This window comes from Pleurodeles waltl, chromosome 1_2, assembly GCF_031143425.1.
Source record: "Pleurodeles waltl isolate 20211129_DDA chromosome 1_2, aPleWal1.hap1.20221129, whole genome shotgun sequence".
Lineage (NCBI taxonomy): Eukaryota > Metazoa > Chordata > Amphibia > Caudata > Salamandridae > Pleurodeles > Pleurodeles waltl.
In genome coordinates, this window is record NC_090437.1 from 125,223,832 (window position 1) to 125,251,447 (window position 27,616).

A 27,616-nucleotide genomic window follows, 5' to 3' on the forward strand; every position below is an offset into this window, starting at 1 on the left:
GCAGGCTGTCCTTTGTCTCACACTCCTTCCACCCTCTGATGTTTTCCAAACACAGGGGCCCTGGGCAGGCTGCCCTCCGCCTCACACTATTCCACCCTCTGAAGTTTTCCAAACACAGGGGCCCTGGTCAGGCTGCCCTCCGTCTCACACTAATCCACCCTCTGAAGTTTTCCAAGCACTGGGGTCCTGGGCAGGCTGCCATCCGTCTCACATTCCTTCCACCCTCTGAAGTTTTCCAAGCACGGGGACCCTGGGCAGGCTGCCCTATGTCTCACACTCCTTCCACCCTCTGATGTTTTCCAAGCACCGGGACCCTGGGCAGGCTGCCGTCCGTCTCACACTCCTTCCACCCTCTGAAGTTTTCCAAGCATGGGGACCCTGGGCAGGCTTCCCTTCGTCTCACACTCCTTCCGCCCGCTGAAGTTTTCCAAGCACGGGGACCCTGGGCAGGCTGTCCTGTCTCACACTCCTTCCACCCTCTGATGTTTTCCAAGCACGGGGACCCTGGGAAGGCTGCCCTATGTCTCACACTCCTTCCACCCTCTGAAGTTTCCCAAGAACGGGGACCCTGGGCGGGAGCGGGGGCCCTGGGCAGGCTGCCCTCTGTCTCACACTCCTTCCACCCTCTGAAGTTTTCCAAGCATGGGGACCCTGGGCAGGCTGCCCTCCGTCTCACACTAATCCACCCTCTGAAGTTTTCCTAGCACGGGGGCCCTTGGTAGGCTGCCGCCCGTCTCACACTCCTTCCACGCTCTGAAGTTTTCCAAGCATGGGGACCCTGGGCAGGCTGTCCTCCGTCTCACACTCCTTCCACCCTCTGATGTTTTCCAAACACGGGCCCTGGGCAGGCTGCCCTCCGCCTCACACTATTCCACCCTCTGAAGCTTTCCAAACACAGGGGCCCTGGTCAGGCTGCCCTCCGTCTCACACTAATCCACCCTCTGAAGTTTTCCAAGCACTGGGGTCCTGGGCAGGCTGCCATCCGTCTCACATTCCTTCCACCCTCTGAAGTTTTCCAAGCACGGGGACCCTGGGCAGGCTGCCCTATGTCTCACACTCCTTCCACCCTCTGATGTTTTCCAAGCACCGGGACCCTGGGCAGGCTGCCGTCCGTCTCACACTCCTTCCACCCTCTGAAGTTTTCCAAGCATGGGGACCCTGGGCAGGCTTCCCTTCGTCTCACACTCCTTCCGCCCGCTGAAGTTTTCCAAGCACGGGGACCCTGGGCAGGCTGTCCTGTCTCACACTCCTTCCACCCTCTGATGTTTTCCAAGCACGGGGACCCTGGGCAGGCTGCCCTATGTCTCACACTCCTTCCACCCTCTGAAGTTTCCCAAGCACGGGGACCCTGGGCGGGAGCGGGGGCCTTGGGCAGGCTGCCCTCTGTCTCACACTCCTTCTACCCTCTGAAGTTTTCCAAGCATGGGGACCCTGGGCAAGTTGCCCTCCGTCTCACACTATTCCACCCTCTGAAGTTTTCCAAGCACTGGGATCCTGGGCAGGCTGCCCTCTGTCTCACACTATTCAACCCTCTGAGGTTTTCCAAGCACAGAGACCCTGGGCAGGCTGCAGTCCGTCTCACACTCCTTCCACCCTCTGAAGTTTTCCAAGCACGGGGACCCTGGGCAGGCTGCCCTATGTCTCACACTCCTTCCACCCTCTGATGTTTTCCAAGCACGGGGACCCTGGGCAGGCTGCCGTCCGTCTCACACTCCTTCCACCCTCTGAAGTTTTCCAAGCATGGGGACCCTGGGCAGGCTTCCCTTCGTCACACACTCCTTCCGCCCGCTGAAGTTTTCCAAGCACAGGGACCCTGGGCAGGCTGTCCTCTGTCTCACACTCCTTCCACCCTCTGAAGTTTTCCAAGCATGGGGACCCTGGGCAGGCTTCCCTTCGTCACACACTCCTTCCGCCCGCTGAAGTTTTCCAAGCACAGGGACCCTGGGCAGGCTGTCCTCTGTCTCACACTCCTTCCACCCTCTGAAGTTTTTCAAGCACGGGGACCCTGGGCAGGCTGTCCTCTGTCTCACACTCCTTGCACCCTCTGAAGTTTTCCAAGCACAGGGACCCTGGGCAGGCTGTCCTCCATCTCACAATCCTTCCACCCTCTGAAGTTTTCCAAGCACGGGGGCCCTGGGCAGGCTACCCTCCGTCACAGTATTCCACCTTCTGAAGTTCTCCAAGCACAGGGGCTCGCAAGCGTTTTCTCAGGGCCAATAAGTGTGGTGTGACTGAGGACGCACTGCTCGCAGCAGGGTGGAGGTCAGGGTGGGTCTGATGCTAAGCTGTGCATGACACCTCAGTAACTCCCCCTCTCTTTTACTTCAATTAACCTTTAAGTAAATAACTGCCCATTAATGTAACTTTTTTTCAATTTTGGGGCTGATACGATTTTAGGGCCTAGTGCTGCCATCGACCGGGGGGTCCGTGTAAAGGTCAGGAGGGCCGCATGTGCCCCCCCGGGCCGTACTGCGAGTATCACTGCTTCAAAGCTTCTGGCTACAGCCCACTCATGCTCTTCTCAGAAGTACCAGATTTAAGGATTTCAGGGAGCCGGAGGGGGGTGTTGGTGCTGTTGATAGATTCATGTAATCACCCCCACAGGATCCCTGGCGCCTGGGATTCATGTACTGTATATACATAGCGCTTCCTACCCGTGCGGAAGCCACAAGGCACACTGACCGTGTTCCTGAGCCCGCCCATGCTTGAAGGCGCGGACGCGTGAGGCCAGCATGGACGTTTCAAGAGGAGCTTGAGATTCAGAGATATGCTCGACGCGCATCCGTGGCTCTGCTAAGGAGGATGCACCTGAGAGGTCTCAGAACGGATGCGGTTGCACGCGAGAGTCTCGTCCGCCCGTGCTCGGGTTTGTGCTCTTGGGTGGAGGTGAATGGCCTTGTGTTCTGTGTTCTTCCAGGTTCATGGCGGCTGTCGGTTCTGGTGTTTAAGTGCCTAGACCCAGAAGCTTCCACCCGTGTGTGACTCTTTGCAGAATGGAAGGGAGTGTCCTCCGGAGGTCTCCTTGAGAGACTTCAAGCCTTTGGAGAGCTCTGCTACAAGACTGGATTGAAGGGAGTCCATTGGGTGGTGAGATGGTGACTGCAACAGCGTCAAACCGGCTGCTGTCAGGACAAGGCTGCTGCTGCTGTTCTATAGCAATGCTTTCATCTACGCAGGGGAGCATTGTCAACAGGCCAAGATGGTTCCCACAAACCTTGGCTATGACAAACGTGCATTTTGCATAAAAATGGCGCTGGATTGACCCAGGAGGGACATCGGGGCCTAAACTCTGTGTGAGGAGGAAGAGGGGGCTCTCAGCACTTTAGAGAGCCCTCAGGATGCCAGCCATCACCCTCCAGGAGTCGCAGGATCCGGGTACAAAGGAGGTGCAATATGCAGTTGATGCAGCACAACAAAAGGTCCCACACCGCCGGAGAACAACTCGGCGAGTTGAGCCTCGCAGGATGGAGTGCTGGGGACCTGGGCCAGGCTGTGCACGGAGGAATTTTGCAAAGAATGCACAGAGGCCTCAGGAGGTGAAGATGATGCAGTACACAGGGGTTCCATCGCTCTCAGGGAAGGCAAGGTCTTACCTCCTCCAAATAGCATCAGCAGGACCTCCGGACGGTCTATTTTGATGATGTTCACCCTCTGTGTCCTTAGGAGCACGTGCGTTACTGTGAGAGGAATCCCAGGGTACCGGTTGTTGTTTTGGTAGGTGCCTGCTTGGAGCAGGGGAGTGACTCCATCACTCCACGGGAAATTTCTTCGGTCCTTCTGGTGCAGGATGAAGATAGGGAGTCTCCATAGCGTGCACACCATGGAAACTGTTGAAGTTGCTGACTTGGAGCTGAGGTTGCTGAAGTAAAGTGTCTCTTGTAGACACTTTGTTGCAGTTACAGCATTTCTTGGATTAGGCTGAGGTTGATCCGACGTCAGAAGAGTCTGAAATGGTTGCAGAGGATTCCTGATGGAAACTTGCAAGCAGAATCTAAAGAGAACCCACAGGAGAGACCCTATATGGCCCTGGGAGGGGGATTGGCTACCTTATCAGGTGTGGACCTATCAGGAGGGGTCCCTGACGTCACCTGCTGGAACTGGCCACTCGGAGCCCTCCAGCGTGCCCCCACACCTTGCAAAGCAAGACGGCTGAAGTGTGGGACACAATGGAGGAGCTCTGGGCACCACCCCTGGGGTGGTGATGTACAGGGGGCTATCACTCCCCTTTCCTTTGTCCAGTTTCACGCCAGAGCAGGGGACAAGGGGTCCCTGAACCAGTGTAGACTGGTTTATGCAAGGAGGGCACCATCTGTGGCCTTCAAAGCATTCGCAGAGGCTGGGGGAGGCTGGCCTGGCTTCTAGTGGGTACCAGAGGTAATTACACCTTGTGCCAGGTCCAGTTATCCCTTATTAGTGTAGAAGAGGTATTTTTAACAGCTTAGGCTGATAGAAGGTAGCTATAGCAGAGCAGCTTAGGCTTAACTAGGAGACATGCAAAGCTCCTACTATACCGCTGGTGTCATATGCACAATATCATAAAAAACACAAACAAAGTGCACCTACAACCCCAGAGAGCACAGAAGTCGTGATGGGGGATTCTGCAAGGAAAACCAACACCAGCAATGCAACAACAGTGGATTTCTGGACCTGAGTACCTGTAAGACAAGGGGACCAAGTCCAAGAGTCACGACAGTGTCGAGAGTGGGCAGGAGCCCAGGAAATGCCAGCTGAGGGTGCAAGGAAGCTGCCACCGGATGGAAGAAGCTTGGTGTTTTGCAAGAACGAAGAGGAGTAGGAACTTCCCCTTTGGAGGATGGATGTCCCACGTCGTGAAGAAGCTTGCAGAGGTGTTCCCACGCAGAAAGACTGCAAACAAGCCTTCCTAGCTGCAAGGGTCGCGGTTAGGGTTTTTGGATGCTGCTGTGGCCCAGGAGGGACCAGGATGTCGCCACTTTGATGAGGAGACAGAGGGGGAACCCAGCAATTCAGGGAGCCCTCACAGAAGCAGGCAGCACCCGCAGAAGTACCAGAACAGGCACTTTGAAGAGGAGTGAACCGGAGTCCACCCGAAGTTAGAAAAGGGAGTCCCACGACGCCGGAGGACAACTCAGAAGGTTGTGCACTGCAGGTTAGAGTGTCAGGGACCCAGGCTTGGCTGTGTACGAAGGAAATCCTGGAAGAGTGCACAGGAACCAGAGCAGCTGCAAATCACGCGGTACCCAGCAATGCAGTCTAGCGTGGGGAGGCAAGGATTTACCTCCACCAAACTTGGACTGAAGAGTCACTGGACTGTGGGAGTCACTTGGACAGAGTTGCTGAGTTCCAGGGACCACGCTCGTCGTGCTGAGAGGGGACCCAGAGGACCGGTGATGCAGTCTTTTGTTGCCTGCGGTTGCAGGGGGAAGATTCAGTCGACCCACAGGAGATTTCTTCAGAGCTCCTGGTGCAGAGAGGAGGCAGGCTACCCCCACAGCATGCACCACCAGGAAACAGGCGAGAAAGCCGGCAGGAGGAACCGATACAAGGTTGCAGTAGTCGTCTTTGCTACTTTGTTGCGGTTTTGCAGGCGTCCTGAGCAGTCAGCGGTTGATCCTTTGGCAGAAAGTGAAGAGGGAGATGCAGAGGAACTCTGGTGAGCTCTTGCATTCGGTATCTGAAAAATTCCCCAAAGCAGAGACCCTAAATAGCCAGAAAAGGAGGTTTGGCTACCTAGGAAGGAGGATAGGCTAGTAAGAAAGGTAAGAGCCTATCAGAAGGAGTCTCTGACGTCACCTGATGGCACTGGCCACTCAGAGCAGTCCAGTGTGCCACAGACACCTCTGTTTCCAAGATGGCAGAGGTCTGGGGCACACTGGAGGAGCTCTGGGCACCTCCCCTGGGAGGTGCAGGTCAGGGGAGTGGTCTCTCCCCTTTCCTTTGTCCAGTTTTGCGCCAGAGCAGGGCTGGGGGATCCCTAAGCCAGTGTAGACTGGCCTATGCAGAGATGGGCAGCATCTGTGCCTATCAAAGCATTTCCAGAGGCTGGGGGAGGCTACTCCTCCCCAGCCATCACACCTATTTCCAAAGGGAGAGGGTGTCACACCCTCTCTCAGAGGAAGTCCTTTGTTCTGGCTTCCTGGGCCAGGGCTGACTGGCCCCCATGGATGGCAGAAACCTGTCTTAGGGGTTGGCAGCAGCAGCAGCTGCAGTGGAGATCCCGGAAAGGCAGTTTGGCAGTACTCGGGTTCTGTGCTAGAGACCCGGGGGATCACGGAATTGTCTCCCCAATGCCAGAATGGCATTGGGGTGAAAATTCCATGATCTTAGTCATGTTACATGGCCATGTTCGGAGTTACCATTGTGACGCTATACATAGGTAGTGACCTATGTATAGTGCATGCATGAAATGGTGTCCCCGCACTCACAAAGTCCAGGGAATTCGCCCTGAACAATGTGGGGGCACCTTGGCTAGTGCCAGGGTGCCCACACACTAAGTAACTTTGCACCCAACCTTCACCAGGTGAAGGTTAGACATATAGGTGACTTATAAGTTACTTAAGTGCAGTGGTAAATGGCTGTGAAATAACGTGGACGTTATTTCACTCAGGCTGCACTGGCAGGCCTGTGTAAGAATAGTCAGATCTCCCTATGGGTGGCAAAAGAAATGCTGCGGCCCATAGGGATCTCCTGGAACCCCAATACCCTGGGTACCTCAATACCATATACTAGGGAATTATATGGGTGTTCCAGTGTGCCAATGTGAATTGGTGAAATTGGTCACTAGCCTGTTAGTGACAATTTGGAAAGCAGAGAGAGCATAACCACTGAGGTTGTGGTCAGCAGAGCCTCAGTGAGACAGTTGTCATCACACAGGGAACACATAGAGGGCACACTTATGAGCACTGGGGCCCTGGCTGGCAGGGTCCCAGTGACACATAGACTAAAACAACATATATACAGTGAAATATGGGGGTAACATGCCAGGCAAGATGGTACTTTTCTACATAGGCTACCCCTCCCCAGCCTGTAACACCTATTTCCAAAGGGAGAGGGTGTAACACCTTGCTCTCAGAGGAAATGGTTTGTTCTGCCTTCCTGGGACTGGGCTGCACAGACATCAGGAGAGCAGAACCCTATCTGTGAGGTGGCAGGCAGTAGCTGTAGCTGCAGTGCAAGCCTCAGAGAGCTGGTTTGGCAGTACTGGGGGTCCATGGTGGAGGCCCCAGGATGCATGGAATTGGTTCCCCAATACCAGATCTTGAATGGGGGGGACAATTCCTTGATCTTGGACATGTTACATGCCCATATTCGGAGATACCATTGTGAAGCTACATATAGGTATTGATTTATATGTAGTGCACACGTGTAATGGTGTCCCCGCACTCACAAAATCCAGGGAAATGGCCCTGAAATATGTGGGGGCACCTTTGCTAGTGCAAGGGTGCCCTCACACTTAGTAACTTTGCACCTAACCTTCAGCAAGTGAAGGTTAGACATATAGGTGACTTAGAAGTTGCAGCGAACCTGGCTCAAAACAAACAGTCGAGACAAACTGCAGCTACACAAACTTAACAGAATATACAAATCATCAATCAAAAAAGGTAAAAAAAAAAAAAGGTACTACTCGGACAGAATTCAAAATGCTAAATCTACAACCAAGGAATTTGATAAAATTCTCAATGAATTTCGAAAACCTACCTACATGCATGGAAGGAAGTCATCCCACTACTCAAGATCTCACAAACAAACTGGCAACTCATTACACAACCAAAGCAGACACATTGGACTCCTATTTAAAATAGAAGAAAACCATGAGCATCAACCCCTTTCCTAAAATACCCTCTAAGAATAAACCAACCCAGTCTCTACAGTTCTTCCAGCAAATATCCCAAGGTGAATTTATGGATTTGGTCAAAGCAAGCAGGACTTCCGGTTGCCCTTCTGATCCTTGTCCACAACAAATCTTCAAGGACATTCTTTTATCTACTTTTGCTGCCACACCTGTAAGAAGAATCATCAACAACTCTTTAACTACAGGGACTTTTCCTGTAGACCTAAAAAAGGCATACATATGACCGTTATTAAAGAAAACAAACCTAGACCCGCAGGACCCCAACAACAGCAGACCAATCACAAATGGACCTTTCCTGGGCAAACTGATAGAAAGAGCAGCATTCACCCAGATGTAACAATTCATTGAAGACCATTCTATACTTTCAGACTTCCAAACTGGATTCCGCCCAGGAAGAGGCACTGAATCGGCACTCATAGCAATCTGGGATGATCTTAAAAACACAGTCGACCGCAATGGAGTTGCTGCACTACTTCTTTTGGACCTCTCTGCTGCCTTTGATACGGTTGACCATGACACCCTAATTCAAAGACTCCACGAAGCCGGCATAGAAGGGACTGCTCTCGACTGGATTACTTCCTATCTTCAAAAAAGATCTAATATCATCTACTCACCTCCCTTCTTGTCCAAACCCTACCTCACAAAAGCAGGGGTCCCCCAAGGATCAATCATCTCACCTTTGCTTTTCAACAGCTACATGATATCATAACTGATCAATGATTTTCATCTCAAATACTACAACTATGCAGATGACACACAAATACTACTTTAAATTAGAATGCCCCAAAAACATTGAAAACTCAGAAATCTTCAGTTGCCTCAGAGCCGTTGATCAGTGGATGACCTGCAGCCATCTCAAACTAAATACCTCTAAAACAGAAATACACATATGTGGTGACTGGAAAAGTTATGATCCTCTGAGCGTCTGGCCTGACGATCTCGGACCACCTCCTCAATTATCCAAGGAAGTTAAAAACCTTGGAATCACCTTGGACTACTGGCTCTGAGTGTTACAAGTTGTTTTTCTTCGAAGAAGTCTTTTCGAGTCACGAGACCGAGGGACTCCTCCCATTTCGACTCCATTGCGCATGGGCGTCGACTCCATCTTAGATTGTTTTTTTTCCGCCATCGGGTTCGGACGTGTTCCTTTTCGCTCCGTGTTTCGGGTCGGAAAGTTAGTTAGAATCTCGGAAAAAACGTCGGTATTGTTTGCGTTCGGTATCGGGTTAGTTACAACAGATCGACACCGAATTTTGAAGAGCTCCGGTGGCCCTTCGGGTTTTTTTTCGATCCCCCGTCGTGGCCTGGTCGGCCCGGCCACGTGTGACTTCAAGGCTGATGGAACGGACCCCATTCCGCTTCTGTCCAAAATGCCATAACAAGTATCCGTACACGGATCAGCATCTGGTCTGTAACTTGTGCTTGTCTCCAGAGCACAAGGAAGATACTTGTGAAGCCTGTCGAGCGTTTCGGTCGAGGAAGACATTAAGAGACCGAAGAGCCAGAAGACTGCAGATGGCGTCGATGCCGACAGGACAAGAGCGTTTCGAGGAGGAAGAAGAAGTTTCTCCATCCACGAGTCGGACTCGGAAGAGCTCGAGGCCGAAGAAATGCCGAAAACCGTGAGTAAGACGTCGAAACATAAGACTCACGAGAAGATAACAAAAGCCCAGGGGACGCCACCGCCAACAGGCCATGACTTAACCCAAAAAATAGGTGACCGATCCAAGGCACCGAAAAAGGGCACGCTTGTGTCGAAGTCATCCGACTCCGCTCGAGATACCGCCACAGAAGCAATCTCGGACCCGAGACATCGGCTCCGAGAAATTTCGGCACCGGGACAGCGGCACCGAAGAGGTTCGGCACCGAGACACCACCACGCCGAAAATAAAAAAGGTTTCTTCGGAGCCTAAAAAGACGTCCGAAAAAGTTTCGGTTCCGAAACATCCAGCCTCGGAGCCGAAAACAGGTTCCTATACAGAGGAACAAGGATTGTCCTCCCAAATGCAAAAGCATAAATTCGGAGAGGAACTTGAAGCAGTAGAGCCAGACTATACTCAAAGAAGGCTCCACATTCAAGAAGACACAGGGAAGATAACCACTCTTCCCCCAATTAAAATATAAAGAAAACTTGCCTTTCAAGAAAAGGACAAGCAGCCACAGGCAAAGGTAGCAAGAAAAACAACTCCACCACCGTCTCCACCACCATCAATGCACACATCACCGGTAACAACTCCTCCACTGATGCACTCCCCGACTCATACTACAATGAGTCAAGATGATCCCGATGCATGGGACCTTTACGATGCTCCAGTATCGGACAACAGCCCAGACTCGTACCCTGCGAGGCCGTCGCCACCTGAGGACAGTACATCTTACACACAGGTGGTCGCAAGGGCAGCTGCTTTCCATAACGTCACCTTGCATTCCGAACCAATTGAGGATGATTTTTTGTTTAACACGCTATCCTCCACTCATAGCCAATACCAAAGCCTACCTATGCTCCCAGGAATGCTAAAACATTCAAAACAAATCTTTCAGGATCCTGTTAAATGCCGAGCCATAACTCCAAGGGTGGAGAAAAAGTACAAGCCACCGCCAACAGATCCAGTTTATATTACAACGCAGTTAACACCAGACTCAGTAGTTGTCGGGGCAGCTCGTAAGAGAGCGTACTCTCATACCTCGGGGGACGCACCACCTCCAGACAAGGAGAGTCGCAAATTTGATGCTGCGGGCAAAAGGGTTGCAGCACAAGCAGCAAACCAATGGCGCATTGCCAATTCACAAGCACTTTTGGCAAGATACGATAGAGCTCACTGGGATGAGATGCAACATTTCATAGAACACTTACCCAAAGAGTTCCAGAAAAGAGCACAACAAGTGGTGGAAGAAGGACAAAGTATCTCTAATAATCAGATACGGTCTTCAATGGATGCAGCAGATACGGCTGCAAGGACAATAAATACTGCAATAACAATAAGAAGGCACGCATGGCTGCGTACGTCAGGGTTCAAGCCGGAAATTCAACAAGCCGTGCTAAATATGCCATTTAATGAACAGCAGTTGTTTGGGCCGGAAGTCGACACTGCTATTGATAAACTCAAGAAAGACACTGATACAGCAAAAGCCATGGGCGCACTCTACTCCCCGCAGAGCAGAGGCACATTTCGCAAAACACCTTTTAGGGGAGGGTGTCGAGGGCAACCTACAGAAACCACAACATCACAAACAAGGCCCACTTACCAAAGCCAATATCAGCGGGGAGGTTTTCGGGGGCAATATAGAGGGGGACAATTCCAGAAAAATAGAGGAAAGTTCCAAAGCCCCAAAACTCCTCAAAATAAGCAGTGACTTACAGGTCACACATCCCCATCACATAACACCTGTGGGGGGGAGACTAAGCCAATTTTACAAACATTGGGAGGAGATAACAACAGATACTTGGGTACTGGCAATTATCCAGCATGGTTATTGCATAGAATTTCTCAAATTCCCTCCAAAAGTCCCACCGAAAACACACAGTATGTCAAAACAACATATAGATCTTCTAGGATTAGAAGTTCAAGCATTGCTACAAAAAGAAGCAATAGAATTAGCACCAAAACAACAATTAAACACAGGAGTTTACTCACTGTACTTTCTAATACCCAAAAAAGACAAGCGTCTAAGACCTATACTAGATCTCAGAACATTAAATACATACATCAAATCAGACCACTTTCACATGGTTACATTACAAGACGTAATCCCACTGCTCAAACAACAAGACTACATGACAACACTGGATCTAAAGGATGCATATTTCCATATACCAATACATCCTTCACACAGAAAGTACCTAAGGTTTGTATTCCAAGGGATACATTACCAATTCAAAGTGTTGCCATTCGGAATAACAACTGCGCCCAGAGTTTTTACAAAATGCCTGGCAGTAGTAGCTGCACATATCAGAAGGCAACAAATACATGTTTTCCCGTACCTAGACGATTGGTTAATCAAAACCAACACACAAATACAGTGTTCACAACACACAAAATATGTCATAGAAACCCTACACAAACTAGGTTTCTCGATCAACTACCCAAAGTCACACCTTCTGCCGTGTCAAACACAGCAATACCTAGGGGCGACAATCAACACAGCAAAAGGGATTGCCACTCCAAGTCCACAAAGAGTTCAAACATTTCACAATGTAATACAAGCCATGTATCCAAAACAAAAGATACAGGTCAAAATGGTAATGAAACTGCTAGGCATGATGTCTTCATGCATAGCCATTGTCCCAAATGCAAGGCTGCACATGCGGCCCTTACAACAGTGCCTAGCATCACAATGGTCACAAGCACAGGGTCAACTTCTAGATCTGGTGTTGATAGACCGCCAAACATACATCTCGCTTTAATGGTGGAACAGTATAAATTTAAACCAAGGGCGGCCTTTTCAAGACCCAGTGCCACAATACGTGATAACGACAGATGCATCCATGACAGGGTGGGGGGCACACCTCAATCAACACAGCATCCAAGGACAATGGGACATACAGCAAAGATGGTTTCACATAAACCACTTAGAACTGTTAGCAGTATTTCTAGCGCTAAAAGCATTTCAACCCATAATAACCCACAAATACATTCTTGTCAAAACAGACATGACAACAATGTATTACCTAAACAAACGGGGAGGGGGACACTCGACACAGTTGTGCCTCCTCACACAAAAAATATGGCATTGGGCGTTTCACAACCACATTCGCCTAATAGCACAATTTATTCCAGGAATTCAGAACCAGTTATCAGACAATCTCTCTCGGGATCACCAACAAATCCACGAATGGGAGATTCACCCCCAAATACTAAACTCTTACTTCCAGATTTGGAGAACACCACAAATAGATCTATTTGCAACAAAAGAAAACGCAAAATGCCGATACTTCGCATCCAGGTACCCACAAGATCACTCTCAGGGCAATGCGTTATGGATGAGCTGGTCAGGGATATTTGCTTACGCTTTTCCCACTCTCCCACTCCTTCCATATCTAGTAAACAAATTGAGTCAAATCAAACTCATACTAATAGCACCAACATGGGCAAGACAACCTTGATACACAACACTACTAGACCTCTCAGTAGTGCCTCATGTCAAACTACCAAACAGACCAGATCTGTTAACACAACACAAACAACAGATCAGACATCCAAATCCATCATCGCTGAATCTAGCAATTTGGCTCCTGAAATCCTAGAATTCGGACACTTAGATCTCACACAAGAATGTATGGAGGTCATAAGGCAAACTAGAAAACCTACCACTAGACACTGCTATGCAAATAAGTGGAAAAGATTTGTTTATTATTGCCATAATAATCAAATTCAACCCTTACACGCTTCTGCCAAAGATATAGTAGGATACTTACTACATTTGCAAAAATCAAAGCTAGCTTTCTCTTCCATAAAGATACATCTTACCGCAATTTCAGCTTACCTACAAATTACGCATTCAACTTCATTATTTAGGATACCAGTCATAAAAGCGTTCATGGAAGGCCTAAAGAGAATTATACCACCAAGAAGACCACCAGTTCCTTCATGGAACCTCAACATTGTCTTAACACGACTCATGGGTCCACCTTTTGAGCCCATGCACTCTTGTGAAATGCAATACTTAACGTGGAAAGTTGCATTTTTAATTGCCATCACATCTCTAAGAAGAGTGAGTGAAATTCAAGCATTTACCATACAAGAACCATTCATTCAAATACACAAAAATAAAGTAGTTCTACGGACAAATCCTAAATTTTTACCAAAAGTAATCTCACCGTTCCACTTGAATCAAACGGTAGAATTACCAGTGTTCTTCCCACAGCCAGATTCTGTAGCTGAAAGAGCACTACATACATTAGACATCAAAAGAGCACTAATGTACTACATTGACAGAACAAAACGAATTAGAAAAACAAAACAACTATTTATTGCCTTTCAAAAACCTCATACAGGAAATCCAATTTCAAAACAAGGCATTGCTAGATGGATAGTTAAGTGCATTCAAACCTGCTATCTCAAAGCTAAAAGAGAGCTGCCTATTACACCAAAGGCACACTCAACCAGAAAGAAAGGTGCTACCATGGCCTTTCTAGGAAATATTCCTATGAACGAAATATGTAAGGCAGCAACATGGTCTACGCCTCATACATTTACCAAGCACTACTGTGTAGATGTGTTAACTGCACAACAGGCAACAGTAGGTCAAGCTGTACTAAGATCATTATTTCAAACTACTTCAACTCCTACAGGCTGAACCACCGCTTTTGGGGAGATAACGGCTTACTAGTCTATGCACTGCATGTGTATCTGCAGCTACACATGCCATCGAACGGAAAATGTCACTTACCCAGTGTACATCTGTTCGTGGCATTAGTCGCTGCAGATTCACATGCGCCCACCCGCCTCCCCGGGAGCCTGTAGCCGTTTAGAAGTAGATCTTGAACATTTGTACATTTGTAAATATATTACTTTAAAATTCATTATATACCTACGTATTCACTCCATTGCATGGGCACTATTACTAGCATACACAACTCCTACCTCACCCTCTGCGGGGAAAACAATCTAAGATGGAGTCGACGCCCATGCGCAATGGAGTCGAAATGGGAGGAGTCCCTCGGTCTCGTGACTCGAAAAGACTTCTTCGAAGAAAAACAACTTGTAACACTCCGAGCCCAACACCAGATGGCGGGGTGTGCACAGCATGTGAATCTGCAGCGACTAATGCCACGAACAGATGTACACTGGGTAAGTGACATTTTCCTGTGTGTGTGTAAGTTGTTCTGTGCTTGGCATGTTCGTGGGTCATTGCATGGCTCCTGGGTGGGTTCTTGTAAGAGGCTGGCCTGGCTTGTAGTGGGTACCAAGGGGTACTTACACTCTGTACCAGGTCCAGTTATCCCTTATTAGTGTAGAAGAGGTGTTTCTAGCAGCTTAGGCTGATAGAAGGTAGCTATAGCAGAGCAGCTTAGGCTGAACTAGGAGACATGCAAAGCTCCTAGTATACCACTGGTGTAATATGCACAATATCATAAAAAAACACAATACACGGATATACTAAAAATAAAGGTACTTTATTTTTATGACAATATGCCAAAAGTATCTCAGTGAGTACCCTCAGTATGAGCATGCCAAATATACACAAGATATATGTACACAATACCAACATTATGCAGTAATAGCAAAAGGAAGTAATGCAAGCAGTGTAAAGTTACAATAGATTGCAATAGGAGCACATAGGTATAGGGGCAACCCAAACCATATACTCCAAAAGTGGAATGCGAACCAGGAATGGATCCCAAACCTATGTGAGCTTGTAGAGGGTCGCTGGGACTGTAAGAAAACAGTGAGGGTTAGAAAAATAGCCCACCCCAAGACCCTGTAAGGTAGGTGTAAAGTGCACCTAAAACCCCCAGAGAGCACAGAAGTCGTGATAGGGGGATTCTGCAAGGAAAACCAGCACCAGCAATGCAACAACAGTGGATTTCCGGACCTGAGTACCTGTAAAACAAGGGGACCAAGTCCAAGAGTTGTGACGGTGTCGAGAGTGGGGAGGAGCCCAGGAAATGTCAGCTGAGGGTGCAAGGAAGCTGCCACCGGATGGAAGAAGCTTGGTGTTTTGCAAGAACGAAGAGGACTAGGAACTTCCCCTTTGGAGGATGGATATCCCACGTCGTGAAGAAGCTTGCAGAGGTGTTCCCACGCAGAAAGACCGCTAACAAGCCTTGCTAGCTGCAAGGGTCACGGTTAGGGTTTTTGGATGCTGCTGTGGCCCAGGCGGGACCAGGATGTCGCCACTTGGATGAGGAGACAGAGGGGGTGCCCAGCAAGTCAGGCAGCCCTCACAGAAGCAGGCAGCACCCGCAGAAGTACCGGAACAGGCACTTAGAAGAGGAGTGAACCGGAGTCCAACCGAAGTGAGAAAAGGGAGTCCCACGATGCCGGAGGACAACTCAGAAGGTTGTGCACTGCAGGTTAGAGTGTCGGGGACCCAGGCTTGGCTGTGCACGAAGGAAATCCTGGAAGAGTGCACAGGAGCCGGAGCAGCTGCAAATCACGAAATACCCAGCAATGCAGTCTAGCGAGGGGAGGCAAGGACTTACCTCCACCAAACTTGGACTGAAGAGTCACTGGACTGTGGGAGTCACTTGGACAGAGTTGTTGAGTTCCAGGGACCACGCTCATCGTGCTGAGAGGGGACCCAGAGGACCAGTGATGCAGTCTTTTGTTGCCTGCGGTTGCAGGGGGAAGATTCCGTCGACCCACGGGAGATTTCTTCAGAGCTCCTGGTGCAGAAAGGAGGCAGGCTACCCCCAGAGCATGCACTACCAGGAAACAGGCGAGAAAGCCGGCAGGATGAAGCGATACAAGGTTGCAGTAGTTGTCTTTGCTACTTTGTTGCGGTTTTGCAGGTGTCCTGAGCAGTCAGCGATCGATCCTTTGGCAGAAGGTGAAGAAGGAGATGCAGAGGAACTCTGGTGAGCTCTTGCATTCGGTGTCTGAAGAATTCCACAAAGCAGAGACCCTAAATAGCCAGAAAAGGAGGTTTGGCTACCTAAGAAGGAGGATAGGCTAGTAAGAAAGGTAAGAGCCTATCAGAAGGAGTCTCTGACGTCACCTGATGGCACTGGCCACTCAGAGCAGTCCAGTGTGCAAGCAACACCTCTGTTTCCAAGATGGCAGAGGTCTGGGGCACACTGGAGGAGCTCTGGGCACCTCCCCTGGGAGGTGCAGGTCAGGAGAGTGGTCACTCCCCTTTCCTTTGTCCAGTTTCGCACCAGAGCAGGGCTGGGGGATCCCTGAACCGGTGTAGACTGGCTTATGCAGAGATGGGCAGCATCTGTGCCCATCAAAGCATTTCCAGAGGCTGGGGGAGGCTACTCCTCCCCAGCCTTCACACCTATTTCCAAAGGGAGAGGGTGTTACACCCTCTCTCAGAGGAAATCCTTTGTTCTGCCTTCCTGGGCCAGGCCTGGCTGGACCCCAGGAGGGCAGAAACCTGTCTGAGGGGTTGGCAGCAGCAGCTGCAGTGAAACCCCGGGAAAGGCAGCTTGGCAGTACCCGGGTTCTGTGCATGGAGACCCGGGGGGGGGGGGGTCATGGAATTGTCCCCCCAATGCCAGAATGGCATTGGGGTGACAATTCCATGATCTTAGACATGTTACATGGCCATGTTCGGAGTTACCATTGTGACGCTATACATAGGTAGTGACCTATGTATAGTGCACACGTGTAATGGTGTCCCCGCACTCACAAAGTCCGGGGAATTTGCCCTGGACAATGTGGGAGCACCTTGGCTAGTGCCAGGGTGCCCACACACTAAGTAACTTTGCACCCAACCTTCACCAGGCGAAGGTTAGACGTTTAGGTGACTTATAAGTTACTTAAGTGCAGTGGTAAATGGCTGTGAAACGTTATTTCACTCAGGCTGCACTGGCAGGCCTGTGTAAGAATTGTCAAATCTCCCTATGGGTGGCAAAATAAATGCTGCAGCCCATAGGGATTTCCTGGAACCCCAATACCCTGGGTACCTCAGTACCATATACTAGGGAATTATATGGGTGTTCCAGTGTGCCAATGTGAATTGGTGAAATTGGTCACTAGCCTGTTAGTGACAATTTGGAAAGCAGAGAGAGCATAACCACTGAGGTTCTGGTTAGCAGAGCCTCAGTGAGACAGTTAGTCATCACACAGGGAACACATACAGGGCACATACATATGAGCACTGGGGCCCTGCCTGGCAGGGTCCCAGTGACACATAGACTAAAACAACCTATATAGAGTGAAATATGGGGGTAACATGCCAGGCAAGATGGTACTTTCCTACAAGCACCTCCCTCCAGAGTGAAGGCCTTTCCCCCAGCAATCAAGATCCAGTGTAGATCAGTTCACTGACCAGCCGCTGACCAATGAACTGGACCAAGTAGCCGGTCCAAACTCCACCGAGGGACCCAGAGGACAAACCCTAGCAGTATTCAAAGTTTGGTGGCACTGTGATGTCCAGTGGCTGAGACATGCCATTGCCAGGGGTACTGGACCTCCAGCGTCTGAGACCCAGAAGAAAAGTCCACTACGGAGTCTCCAAGGTCCAGAAGCAAGTACCAGTCAAGGAACTTAAGGACACACAAGAACCACCCCCTAAAGTGGCCCTGGTGCCCTGAAATCCATCCCGCAAGTGACCTGCCCTGGTTCCAAAGGCTCCTTTACCCATAGCCCTTGGCTGACCTATCTGCACTGCACCCGCCCTCCCTGGCCCTTGTATTGGAAAACCAGCTGAGCTGTAGGAGACCCTAACCCCTTGCGATCTCTACCCTCCAAGGGGACCCACCAGACTTACCTTTAAGTCTACCTGTGCAGTGCGTTTCCAAGCGGACCCATTCTTTGTTCTGCTCCATCTCCAAGACAATTAGCCACTGCTCCTGCTTGAACCGGGAACCGTCCAAACTTTCCTGGCTGGCCCACAGGACATCTCGACGACCTCAACCTAAAAACGGAAGGTGACACTTGGGAGAACATTGCCTGATTTTAGATGCGTTTTTAAAGTTTTCTCTTATTGGTTCCTATAGTGCTTAATTACGTACAAAAATACGATTTTTTCTCAATTTAAAAAAATCATAACTAAAGAAGTACTTACCCGATTTTGATGATCTTGGTCTTAAAAAATGTATAAAATTCTGAAGTATTTTAGTAAATTTGTCTTGTTATTCTTTTGAGTGTGTCCACATTTATTGATACTGTGAGAACAACAAATGCTTAGCACTCCTCCAACATTAGCCTAACTGCTCAACCAAGCTACCATTAAAAAATAGAGTATTTGGTGGTCTATTTATTACCTCTGATTACTAAGGGGGGGTTGCTTGGACTCTGCACGATGCACATCATTTTTGTACATCATAAAGAGAGCCAGCCTCATACATTTTGTGGTGCAGCGGTGCGCTTCAAGACTTTGCATTTGCTGATACCACTGTCACTAAGTGAGAACACGAATAACTCTAAAAATTGTCTGTAGTTGAATTTTTTATTTTTTTTACAACTGGACTAATTTTTTTATTTTATTTATTTTTAGGGCCCTGATTAGGTCCTGAAAACAGTTACTAGAATCCAAAAGTATTAACTCTAGTTAGGCCTTTGAAAAAGGTTCCAAAAGTTTTTGAAAGTTTGGCAAAGCAAAATAAAAGTCCCAGCTTTAGTAGTATAAAGAATGTCTGATACGACGACACAGGTTCAGGAGCTCAACCTGACCCCTTACCTAGAATATAACCATTAACACCTAAGGACTCTCTGCCAGACTTGCAATTTTCCCACTGGGAGAAGTCCTACCACAGAAAAGCTTACACAGCGTGTGGCACAGTATGACAAGGACCATCCTAGATAAAATGAAGGAGAAGAAAATAACACTGAAGAGGGAGAGGAAGTGATCAGCCCTCCTCTCTACAGCGTAGGTGCCCCCGACAGAGGAGGAAGTGACCCTGGACAGACTGTCCAAAAGGTTGGCCTCAGAGGCACAACTGTTAGACTCAGAAGTTTAAAGAAGAGAGCAGCATACAGACAAACAGGGAGCAAGAGGGATCTTTCAACGTAAAACTGCGAAAAAGGAAATGTCCCCCTTACACTGAAGGTGATGATATCATTGAGTAGTTTTCTGCCTTTGAAAGAGCCTGTGAAGGCAGGAGAGTGGCAAGGGAAAATTGGGGCACTTTAATGTGGGAACTCTTCTAAGGTAAATGCAGGGATAGGCTCCTGACAATGAATGAGATAGAGGCCAAATTCTATGACTTTATGAAAGGTACACTGATTGAGGTCTTTGGGTTCACAACTGAAGAGTATAACATAAAATTCAGGGAGACTGGAAAAACCCCGTCAGTCCTGGATACAATTTGTGGACTATTCAGTAAAAATCCTGAGTGGCTGGTAAGAAGGTAAAAAGGTACACAATTATGATGGGCTTTACAGTTTATTCATGAAAGAGCATTAATTGTTATAATGAGAAACTGCATTAGTTCTTGGTAGACCTAGTGTAGGAAAGTACCATCTTGCCTGGCATGTTACCCCCATTTTTCACTGTATATATGTTGTTTTAGTTGTATGTGTCACTGGGACCCTGTTCTCCAGGGCCCCAGTGCTCATAAGTGTGCCTGAATGTGTTACCTGTGTAGTGACTAACTGTCTCACTGAGGCTCTGCTAATCAGAACCTCAGTGGTTATGCTCTCTCATTTCTTTCAAATTGTCACTGATAGGCTAGTGACCAATTTTACCAATTTACATTGGCTTACTGGAACACCCTTATAATTCCCTAGTATATGGTACTGAGGTACCCAGGGTATTGGGGTTCCAGGAGATCCCTATGGGCTGCAGCATTTCTTTTGCCACCCATAGGGAGCTCTGACAATTCTTACACAGGCCTGCCACTGCAGCCTGAGTGAAATAACGTCCACGTTATTTCACAGCCATTTTACACTGCACTTAAGTAACTTATAAGTCACCTATATGTCTAACCTTTACCTGGTAAAGGTTAGGTGCAAAGTTACTTAGTGTGAGGGCACCCTGACACTAGCCAAGGTGCCCCCACATTGTTCAGGGCCAATTCCCCGGACTTTGTGAGTGCGGGGACACCATTACACGCGTGCACTGCTTATAGGTCACTACCTATATGTAGCTTCACAATGGTAACTCCGAATATGGCCATGTAACATGTCTATGATCATGGAATTGCCCCCTCTATGCCATCCTGGCATAGTTGGCACAATCCCATGATCCCAGTGGTCTGTAGCACAGACCCTGGTACTGCCAAACTGCCCTTCCTGGGGTTTCACTGCAGCTGCTGCTGCTGCCAACCCCTCAGACAGGCATCTGCCCTCCTGGGGTCCAGCCAGGCCTGGCCCAGGATGGCAGAACAAAGGACTTCCTCTGAGAGAGGGTGTTACACCCTCTCCCTTTGGAAAATGGTGTGAAGGCAGGGGAGGAGTAGCCTCCCCCAGCCTCTGGAAATGCTTTCTTGGGCACAGATGTGCCCAATTCTGCATAAGCCAGTCTACACCAGTTCAGGGGACCCCTTAGCCCTGCTCTGGCGCGAAACTGGACAAAGGAAAGGGGAGTGACCACTCCCCTGACCTGCACCTCCCCTGGGAGGTGTCCAGAGCTCCTCCAGTGTGCTCCAGACCTCTGCCATCTTGGAAACAGAGGTGCTGCTGGCACACTGGACTGCTCTGAGTGGCCAGTGCCACCAGGTGACGTCAGAGACTCCTTCTGATAGGCTCCTTCAGGTGTTGCTAGCCTATCCTCTCTCCTAGGTAGCCAAACCCTCTTTTCTGGCTATTTAGGGTCTCTGTCTCTGGGGAAACTTTAGATAACGAATGCAAGAGCTCAGCCGAGTTCCTCTGCATCTCTCTCTTCACCTTCTGCCAAGGAATCGACTGCTGACCGCGCTGGAAGCCTGCAAACCTGCAACATAGTAGCAAATACGACTACTGCAACTCTGTAACGCTGATCCTGCCGCCTTCTAGACTGTTTTCCTGGTGGTGCATGCTGTGGAGGTAGTCTGCCTTCTCTCTGCACTAGAAGCTCCGAAGAAATCTCCCGTGGGTCGACGGAATCTTCCCCCTGCAACCGCAGGCACCAAAAAGCTGCATTACCGGTCCCTTGGGTCTCCTCTCAGCACGACGAGCGAGGTCCCTCGAATCCAGCAACTCTGTCCAAGTGACCCCCACAGTCCAGTGACTCTTCAGTCCAAGTTTGGTGGAGGTAAGTCCTTGCCTCACCTCGCTAGACTGCATTGCTGGGAACCGCGACTTTTGCAGCTACTCCGGCCCCTGTGCACTTCCGGCAGAAATCCTTTGTGCACAGCCAAGCCTGGGTCCACGGCACTCTAACCTGCATTGCACGACTTTCTAAGTTGGTCTCTGGCGACGTGGGACTCCTTTGTGTAACTTCGGGTGAGCACCGTTTCACGCATCCTCGTAGTGCCTGTTTCTGGCACTTCTCCGGGTGCTACCTGCTGCTGAGAGGGCTCCTTGTCTTGCTCGACGTCCCCTCTACCTCCTGGTCCAATTTGCGACCTCCTGGGCCACAGCAGCGTCCAAAAACGCTAACCGCACGATTTGCAGCTAGCAAGGCTTGTTGGCGTTCTTTCGGCGGGAAAACACTTCTGCACGACTCTCCACGGCGAGAGGGATCCGTCCACCAAAGGGGAAGTCTCTAGCCCTTTTCGTTCCTGCAGAAACCTCTGCTTCTTCTGTTCCGTAGAAGCTTCTTTGCACCCACAGCTGGCATTTCCTGGGCATATGCCCCTCTCCGACTTGCTTGTGACTTTTGGAATTGGTCCCCTTGTTCCACAGGTACCCTAGATTGGAAATCCATCGTTGTTGCATTGTTGGTTGGTGTCTTTCCTGCATTATTCCTCTAACACGACTTCTTTGTCCTTAGGGGAACTTTAGTGCACTTTGCACTCACTTTTCAGGGTCTTGGGGAGGGTTATTTTTCTAACTCTCACTATTTTCTAATAGTCCCAGCGACCCTCTACAAGGTCACATAGGTTTGGGGTCCATTCGTGGTTCGCATTCCACTTTTGGAGTATATGGTTTGTGTTGCCCCTATCCCTATGTGTCTCCATTGCATCCTATTGTAACTATACATTGTTTGCACTGTTTTCTAAGACTATACTGCATATTTTTGCTATTGTGTATATATATCTTGTGTATATTTCCTATCCTCTCACTGAGGGTACACTCTAAGATACTTTGGCATATTGTCATAAAAATAAAGTACCTTTATTTTTAGTATAACTGTGTATTGTGTTTTCTTATGATATTGTGCATATGACACTAAGTGGTACTGTAGTAGCTTCACACGTCTCCTAGTTCAGCCTAAGCTGCTCTGCTAAGCTACCATTATCTATCAGCCTAAGCTGCTAGACACCCTATACACTAATAAGGGATAACTGGGCCTGGTGCAAGGTGCAAGTACCCCTTGGTACTCACTACAAGCCAGTCCAGCCTCCTACACATACAACACCATGCTATACAATGACAGGCCATGATGCTTCACAGTCTTGAGCAAGTGCCGCCATTCTATGGAATCAACTGCTTTTTCAGCATCCAATGACAATATTGCTCTGTGTTCTCTGTTGGCCTTGAGCTTGTCTAGCCAAAGATATAGCCGCCTAAGATCTAAGTGCGTCACCTGTCTCTGCATAAGGTTAGACAGAAATGAGTGAATCAAGTCAGATATCTCTCCCACCAAATGAGTCACCAGAAATCTGGCAGAATTTTACTCTGTGTGCAGCAAATAAAATAGGGCTGTACGAAGAACACAAATCGGACATCTTCCCTTTCTTGGGAATAACTACTATGATTGCGTGGTTACGATCTAGCGGCAGGGCACTGTCATCTCTCACTACGCCAAATAAGTTGAGCAGGTGAGGATTGAGGAGGGATTCTAAGCACTTATAAAGATCCACTTGGAGGCCGGCATCTTCCCAGATTGCATCACCTGCAGTGCTTCCCCTATATCCTCCTCCTTTAATTCTGCTTCCAGCATCTCCTGACTGGCTGCATTCAAGACCGAGACCAGCAACCAACCACCATCCTAACCTTCCCCCCCCCCCCCCCCCAACCCAACCCCGTCTCTCCCCGCACCACAAAAAGAAGACCACAACATGGTCTGTGTGGTGGTCCTTCTCGGAGCATAAAGTTTTGGTAGTACTCTGCGAATGTCTGGTCTATATCTGTATCAGTGTGAGCTAGATCCTCTGTTTGTACCCCCAATCCTGAAGTGAAGTGCCCCAATATTGCTGTATTGGGATTCACATACAACTCTGCTAATGCACCTCCTTCTGTTCTGCAGTGCCCTCTGCTGTTCCACACTCTGACTCCTGTTTGAGGACGTAGAGGAGCCAATTAAATCTATACTTAGCTGCCATCTTTATTTGGGAGAGTGTGTTTCACCTATCTCTCTCCCTTCTTTCCTTTACTCTGTTTACTTGAAATTTTTTCTTTCTCCCCCACTTTTCTCTTTCCAGCTCTTAGAATCCACACGTTAACAGTTCGCTCTTTCTATCAACTGTTTATTTCTGCTCCTCTCCCTTTTTTTATTTAACCCTTCCTCTTGCTACCTCGTCTTTCAAACTCGCAAAACACTTGTTTATTTCCTTCCTTGTTTCATTCCTCTCTTATTTCTTCACAAGGCATTCATTCTTTCACAATTTTTCTCGTCCCTTCATTCTTTCTTTGTCTTTTTTTTTTTAATTTGCTCTTTCCTTTGACTTGATATTCGTCCTTTCACTTTTTTTCTTAGATCTTTCTTCCTTCCTGTCTCTGGTGTTTTTCTTATCTTTTTCTGTCAATTCACGTTTTACTATAAATCCTTCTTTTTCCCCCTCTCAGTATGTGGAAGCTACAAGCTACTTGTCAGGACCTGGAGTGTCCAAGTAGTTTTCCCATTCTACGTCTGGGGGAAATGTGTCCGTACATACATGCCCTAGTTCTCTTGCTGCTTGTTTCTCTCACCATCTCTCATTTTTTCTCTAATGTTAATTTTTCTCTGTCTTTTCACACTTTTTATTATTTTTTACTCTTTATCCTTCGTTTGCTAGCTTCCTTCCCTTTTTTCTTTTGTCTCACACGTTTGCTCTGTTTCTTCTCTTAGTTGTGTTTTCATTTTCTCGTTCTTTCTTTCCCTTCTTTTATTTCTTTGCGCCGCTTCTCTTTCTTCCTTTTGTCTGTTGTATTCCTTTCACTTCTTTTTTTCTGCCCCACCTGTTTTCTATCCTGAGGCCTAGTTATCAGGGGAGCAACAGGTGCAGTGGCACTGGGGCCCAGAGACTTACAGACATCATTCAACTCTAATTACTGCTCTATTTCCCTACCGAAATTGCAGTCAACCAGTTTCCTTTCTTACTTCAGGGCCCATAAACCCGTTACTACGCCAATTGTCCTCTCCATTTTTACTCCCTCTTTCCTTTCACCCTTCAATCCATCCCAAATTATATTTTTGGTATGGTGTTTTGAGCATTGCGCTCTAATGCCAAACGTTTATTTCTGATAAAGGTTTATATGATAATTGTATATGTTTTAAGATAGAGGAAGAAGGTAAATGGAAGTGCTTTAGTTAACTGCTGGGCCACTGAAATTATATGGCAGGAAAAAAAGAAATTATGAGGCAGGGTTGACCAATTTATGTGGCAAGAAAAGTCCAGTTATGAATTTACAATGTCAATAGCTCTAACTCAAGAAAATGCAAGACATATTGCATTGCAATTGTTTGCCTTCATTGTGGCAGTTTGCTTTTTCAAGTCAACGTAAGGAAGCGGCTATCCGTAGCTCTTCACCCTCCTCAGTTTCTGGTTATAAACACCTTCCCTTGTCCAGTATTGATGTGTTTTTTATAGGGTGGGCAGTTGGGGTCTTAAAGGAAGAATTTTCTCTTGCTGCCTCTAGCATTCATACTCCAAATCCTGTAGGTTTGGCTTTGGGGGGTATCAATAATGGCTTCATCTGGCACGGGTTTAAATGAAACATTGACACAGCAAAAGGTAAAATAGCTTTGGTTGCTGGTTGGTTTATGTAAGGGGGTGGTGCGTGGACCTTCGGTGGGATTGGTGTACATTTACATGGACCTGAAGGAAGGGATGTTACTAGGAATGTTGTACAATTACTTATTCTTAATTAACAGGCATACAATATTAAATCTGATTAAATTAAATTATTTGTTTTGTTTGCTTTCCAGATATGTATCTACATTGTTTACATTTTTATTTTGGTTTTCTTGCTCTTTGAGCAGTAATTTCAACAACATGCATCAGAAAACACAGAAGAGCACTCATTCAATTGAGCTTGGCAGCTATCAGTACTGGCCTGTTCTTGTCCCACGAGGAATTCGCTTATATACCTATGAACAAATTCCTGTGTACCTCAAGGACAATCCTTACATTACTGATGGCTACAGGGCTTACCTTCCTACTCGGTTGTGCTTAAAAAGGTAAAGTAAACTCCTTACTATATATATAAGTATGTACATTGATAGTTTTTAAAATGCAGGCATGATCAATAACATAATAGGAAAATAATCCATTATTACATGACCAATGTTTGTTAGTTGTTCTGATTGTTTTTAAGCAAACATATATGTTGATTGCTGACTCTAAAAGGAGCAGCTACAGTACAAGTTCTTTGGCCCGTTTAGAGGGACAGGGTCAGACATATTCTGATTGTGCAATATAAAAACATGCAATCCAAATGTATCATTTTCCTTTCTATTGTGTTTGTGAAACTGAACTAAAAAAATGGGAGATGCAGAATTTGCGCCCCAGATCTCATTATTGCTCTTCAATGATGTTAATATTGATTTGGTGAAAGTCTGTTTTTCTACACAAATGTGACCGATGTTCTTATTCCTTATCTACTTCTGTGTATTTCCTTTTTCCTATGTAGAATAGTATTTAATTTCCTTTGGTCTCTTAGTTTTATCTCACAAGCTATCTTTGTAAGACATGCTTTGCAGCCTTTTGAGTTTAGGTTTGTCAAGAACCCCCATCCCCGCCCAGCCCTGCCAAGTACCACGCAACAGAAATTAGACTAACATATTTTAGTGCTGGTTTTTACATCACCGCACTAAGATGCATTAGTTACGCATTTACAGAACTACTGGGTACAGTTGCGATCGCAAGAGGCTCCACTGCTGCAGGAATAATTATTAACGAAATTGAACTCGCACACGCTTCGGCGCACCCGGCACCATTTCATTTTTGTACTACAGGTTCTAAGACTTGCTGCCATCAAGCATATTTAAATTATCATTTTTAGCGTTTAGAATTAGACATTGCCATCTAGTGGTATCAGATGGAATTCACCAAATTCCTTCAGTGTTAATTAGATAAGGATTTCTATTGTTAACAGCAAACAACTGGAAAACGAAACTCACTCCGTGCAACGCTTTTTTTTTTTTTTTTTACTTTGATGTTCTAGACACTTGGCATTTGGCATCCACTGATATTATGCCCAGAGGCACCATTTAGGCCTTTGTGGTTTTGTGAAGTGTTCAGTCTAACATTTATATGTTTAATAGACCTCTTCTCACCGTTATTGAGTGCCAGTACTTCCGAATTCTCCCCATACTCACTTCGAGTACCAGATGCACTGAGGTGCAGCTGCATGGGTCATGCTAGGTATGCGCACCATTGCAGGACAGGTGCTGATCCTCGGACAGCGAGAGTTAGCATGACCATGTGTAAACTAAGAGAAACAGAGCTGAATCCTGATTTACGCAGGGAGGAATAGTTACCTGTAAACTTAGTGCTACAAGGTCCCAGCCTGCAGCTGAGAAGGCACTGCAAATATGAAAGACGCTATTTTAAAATTGCATTACAAGCAGTATGTGTCACTTGAACTGTCACACATTTGACACAGTGTACAGTGTCACTCATAAGTACACTGAAACCATGCAAATGTCACACATAAGCAATCTGAAAACTTGACAGCTGTGTATTGTTCACAAGAAAGTATCACTCAGTCGTTCAAATTTTGAAAATGTCACACACAGCAATCTGAAACCTAGGCAGCTATGTCTGTCACGCATTCTACCCAACTGTGATTCTGCCAGCCTTCTACATAACAGCCTTTCCTGGATAGGCCTAATACCAGAACTGTGCTGAGAAACAAGTTTGGAATCTATGGCATGCACATACTTTTCTGATAGTATTTTATCCAAAGATCAAACTCTTTCGTTTTCTGGTTTCCTTCGGTTTGG

At 47.7% G+C, this 27,616-nt stretch overlaps 1 protein-coding gene across 8 annotated transcripts in view; it reads left to right on the forward strand.

The window, feature by feature from the left end:
* PAQR3 (progestin and adipoQ receptor family member 3) overlaps positions 1-27,616 on the forward strand; it is a 906,524-nt gene that overhangs the window by 31,326 nt on the left and 847,582 nt on the right. For 7 of the 8 annotated variants that reach the window (XM_069236804.1, XM_069236806.1, XM_069236807.1 and 4 more), the window contains exon 2: positions 25,598-25,849. The exons of the other annotated variant lie outside the window; for it this stretch is intronic. In XM_069236804.1, the coding sequence (XP_069092905.1) occupies positions 25,665-25,849 (185 nt within the window). In that variant the 5' untranslated portion in view covers positions 25,598-25,664. The remainder of the gene's footprint in view (positions 1-25,597; positions 25,850-27,616) is intronic. 8 annotated transcript variants of the gene reach the window in all.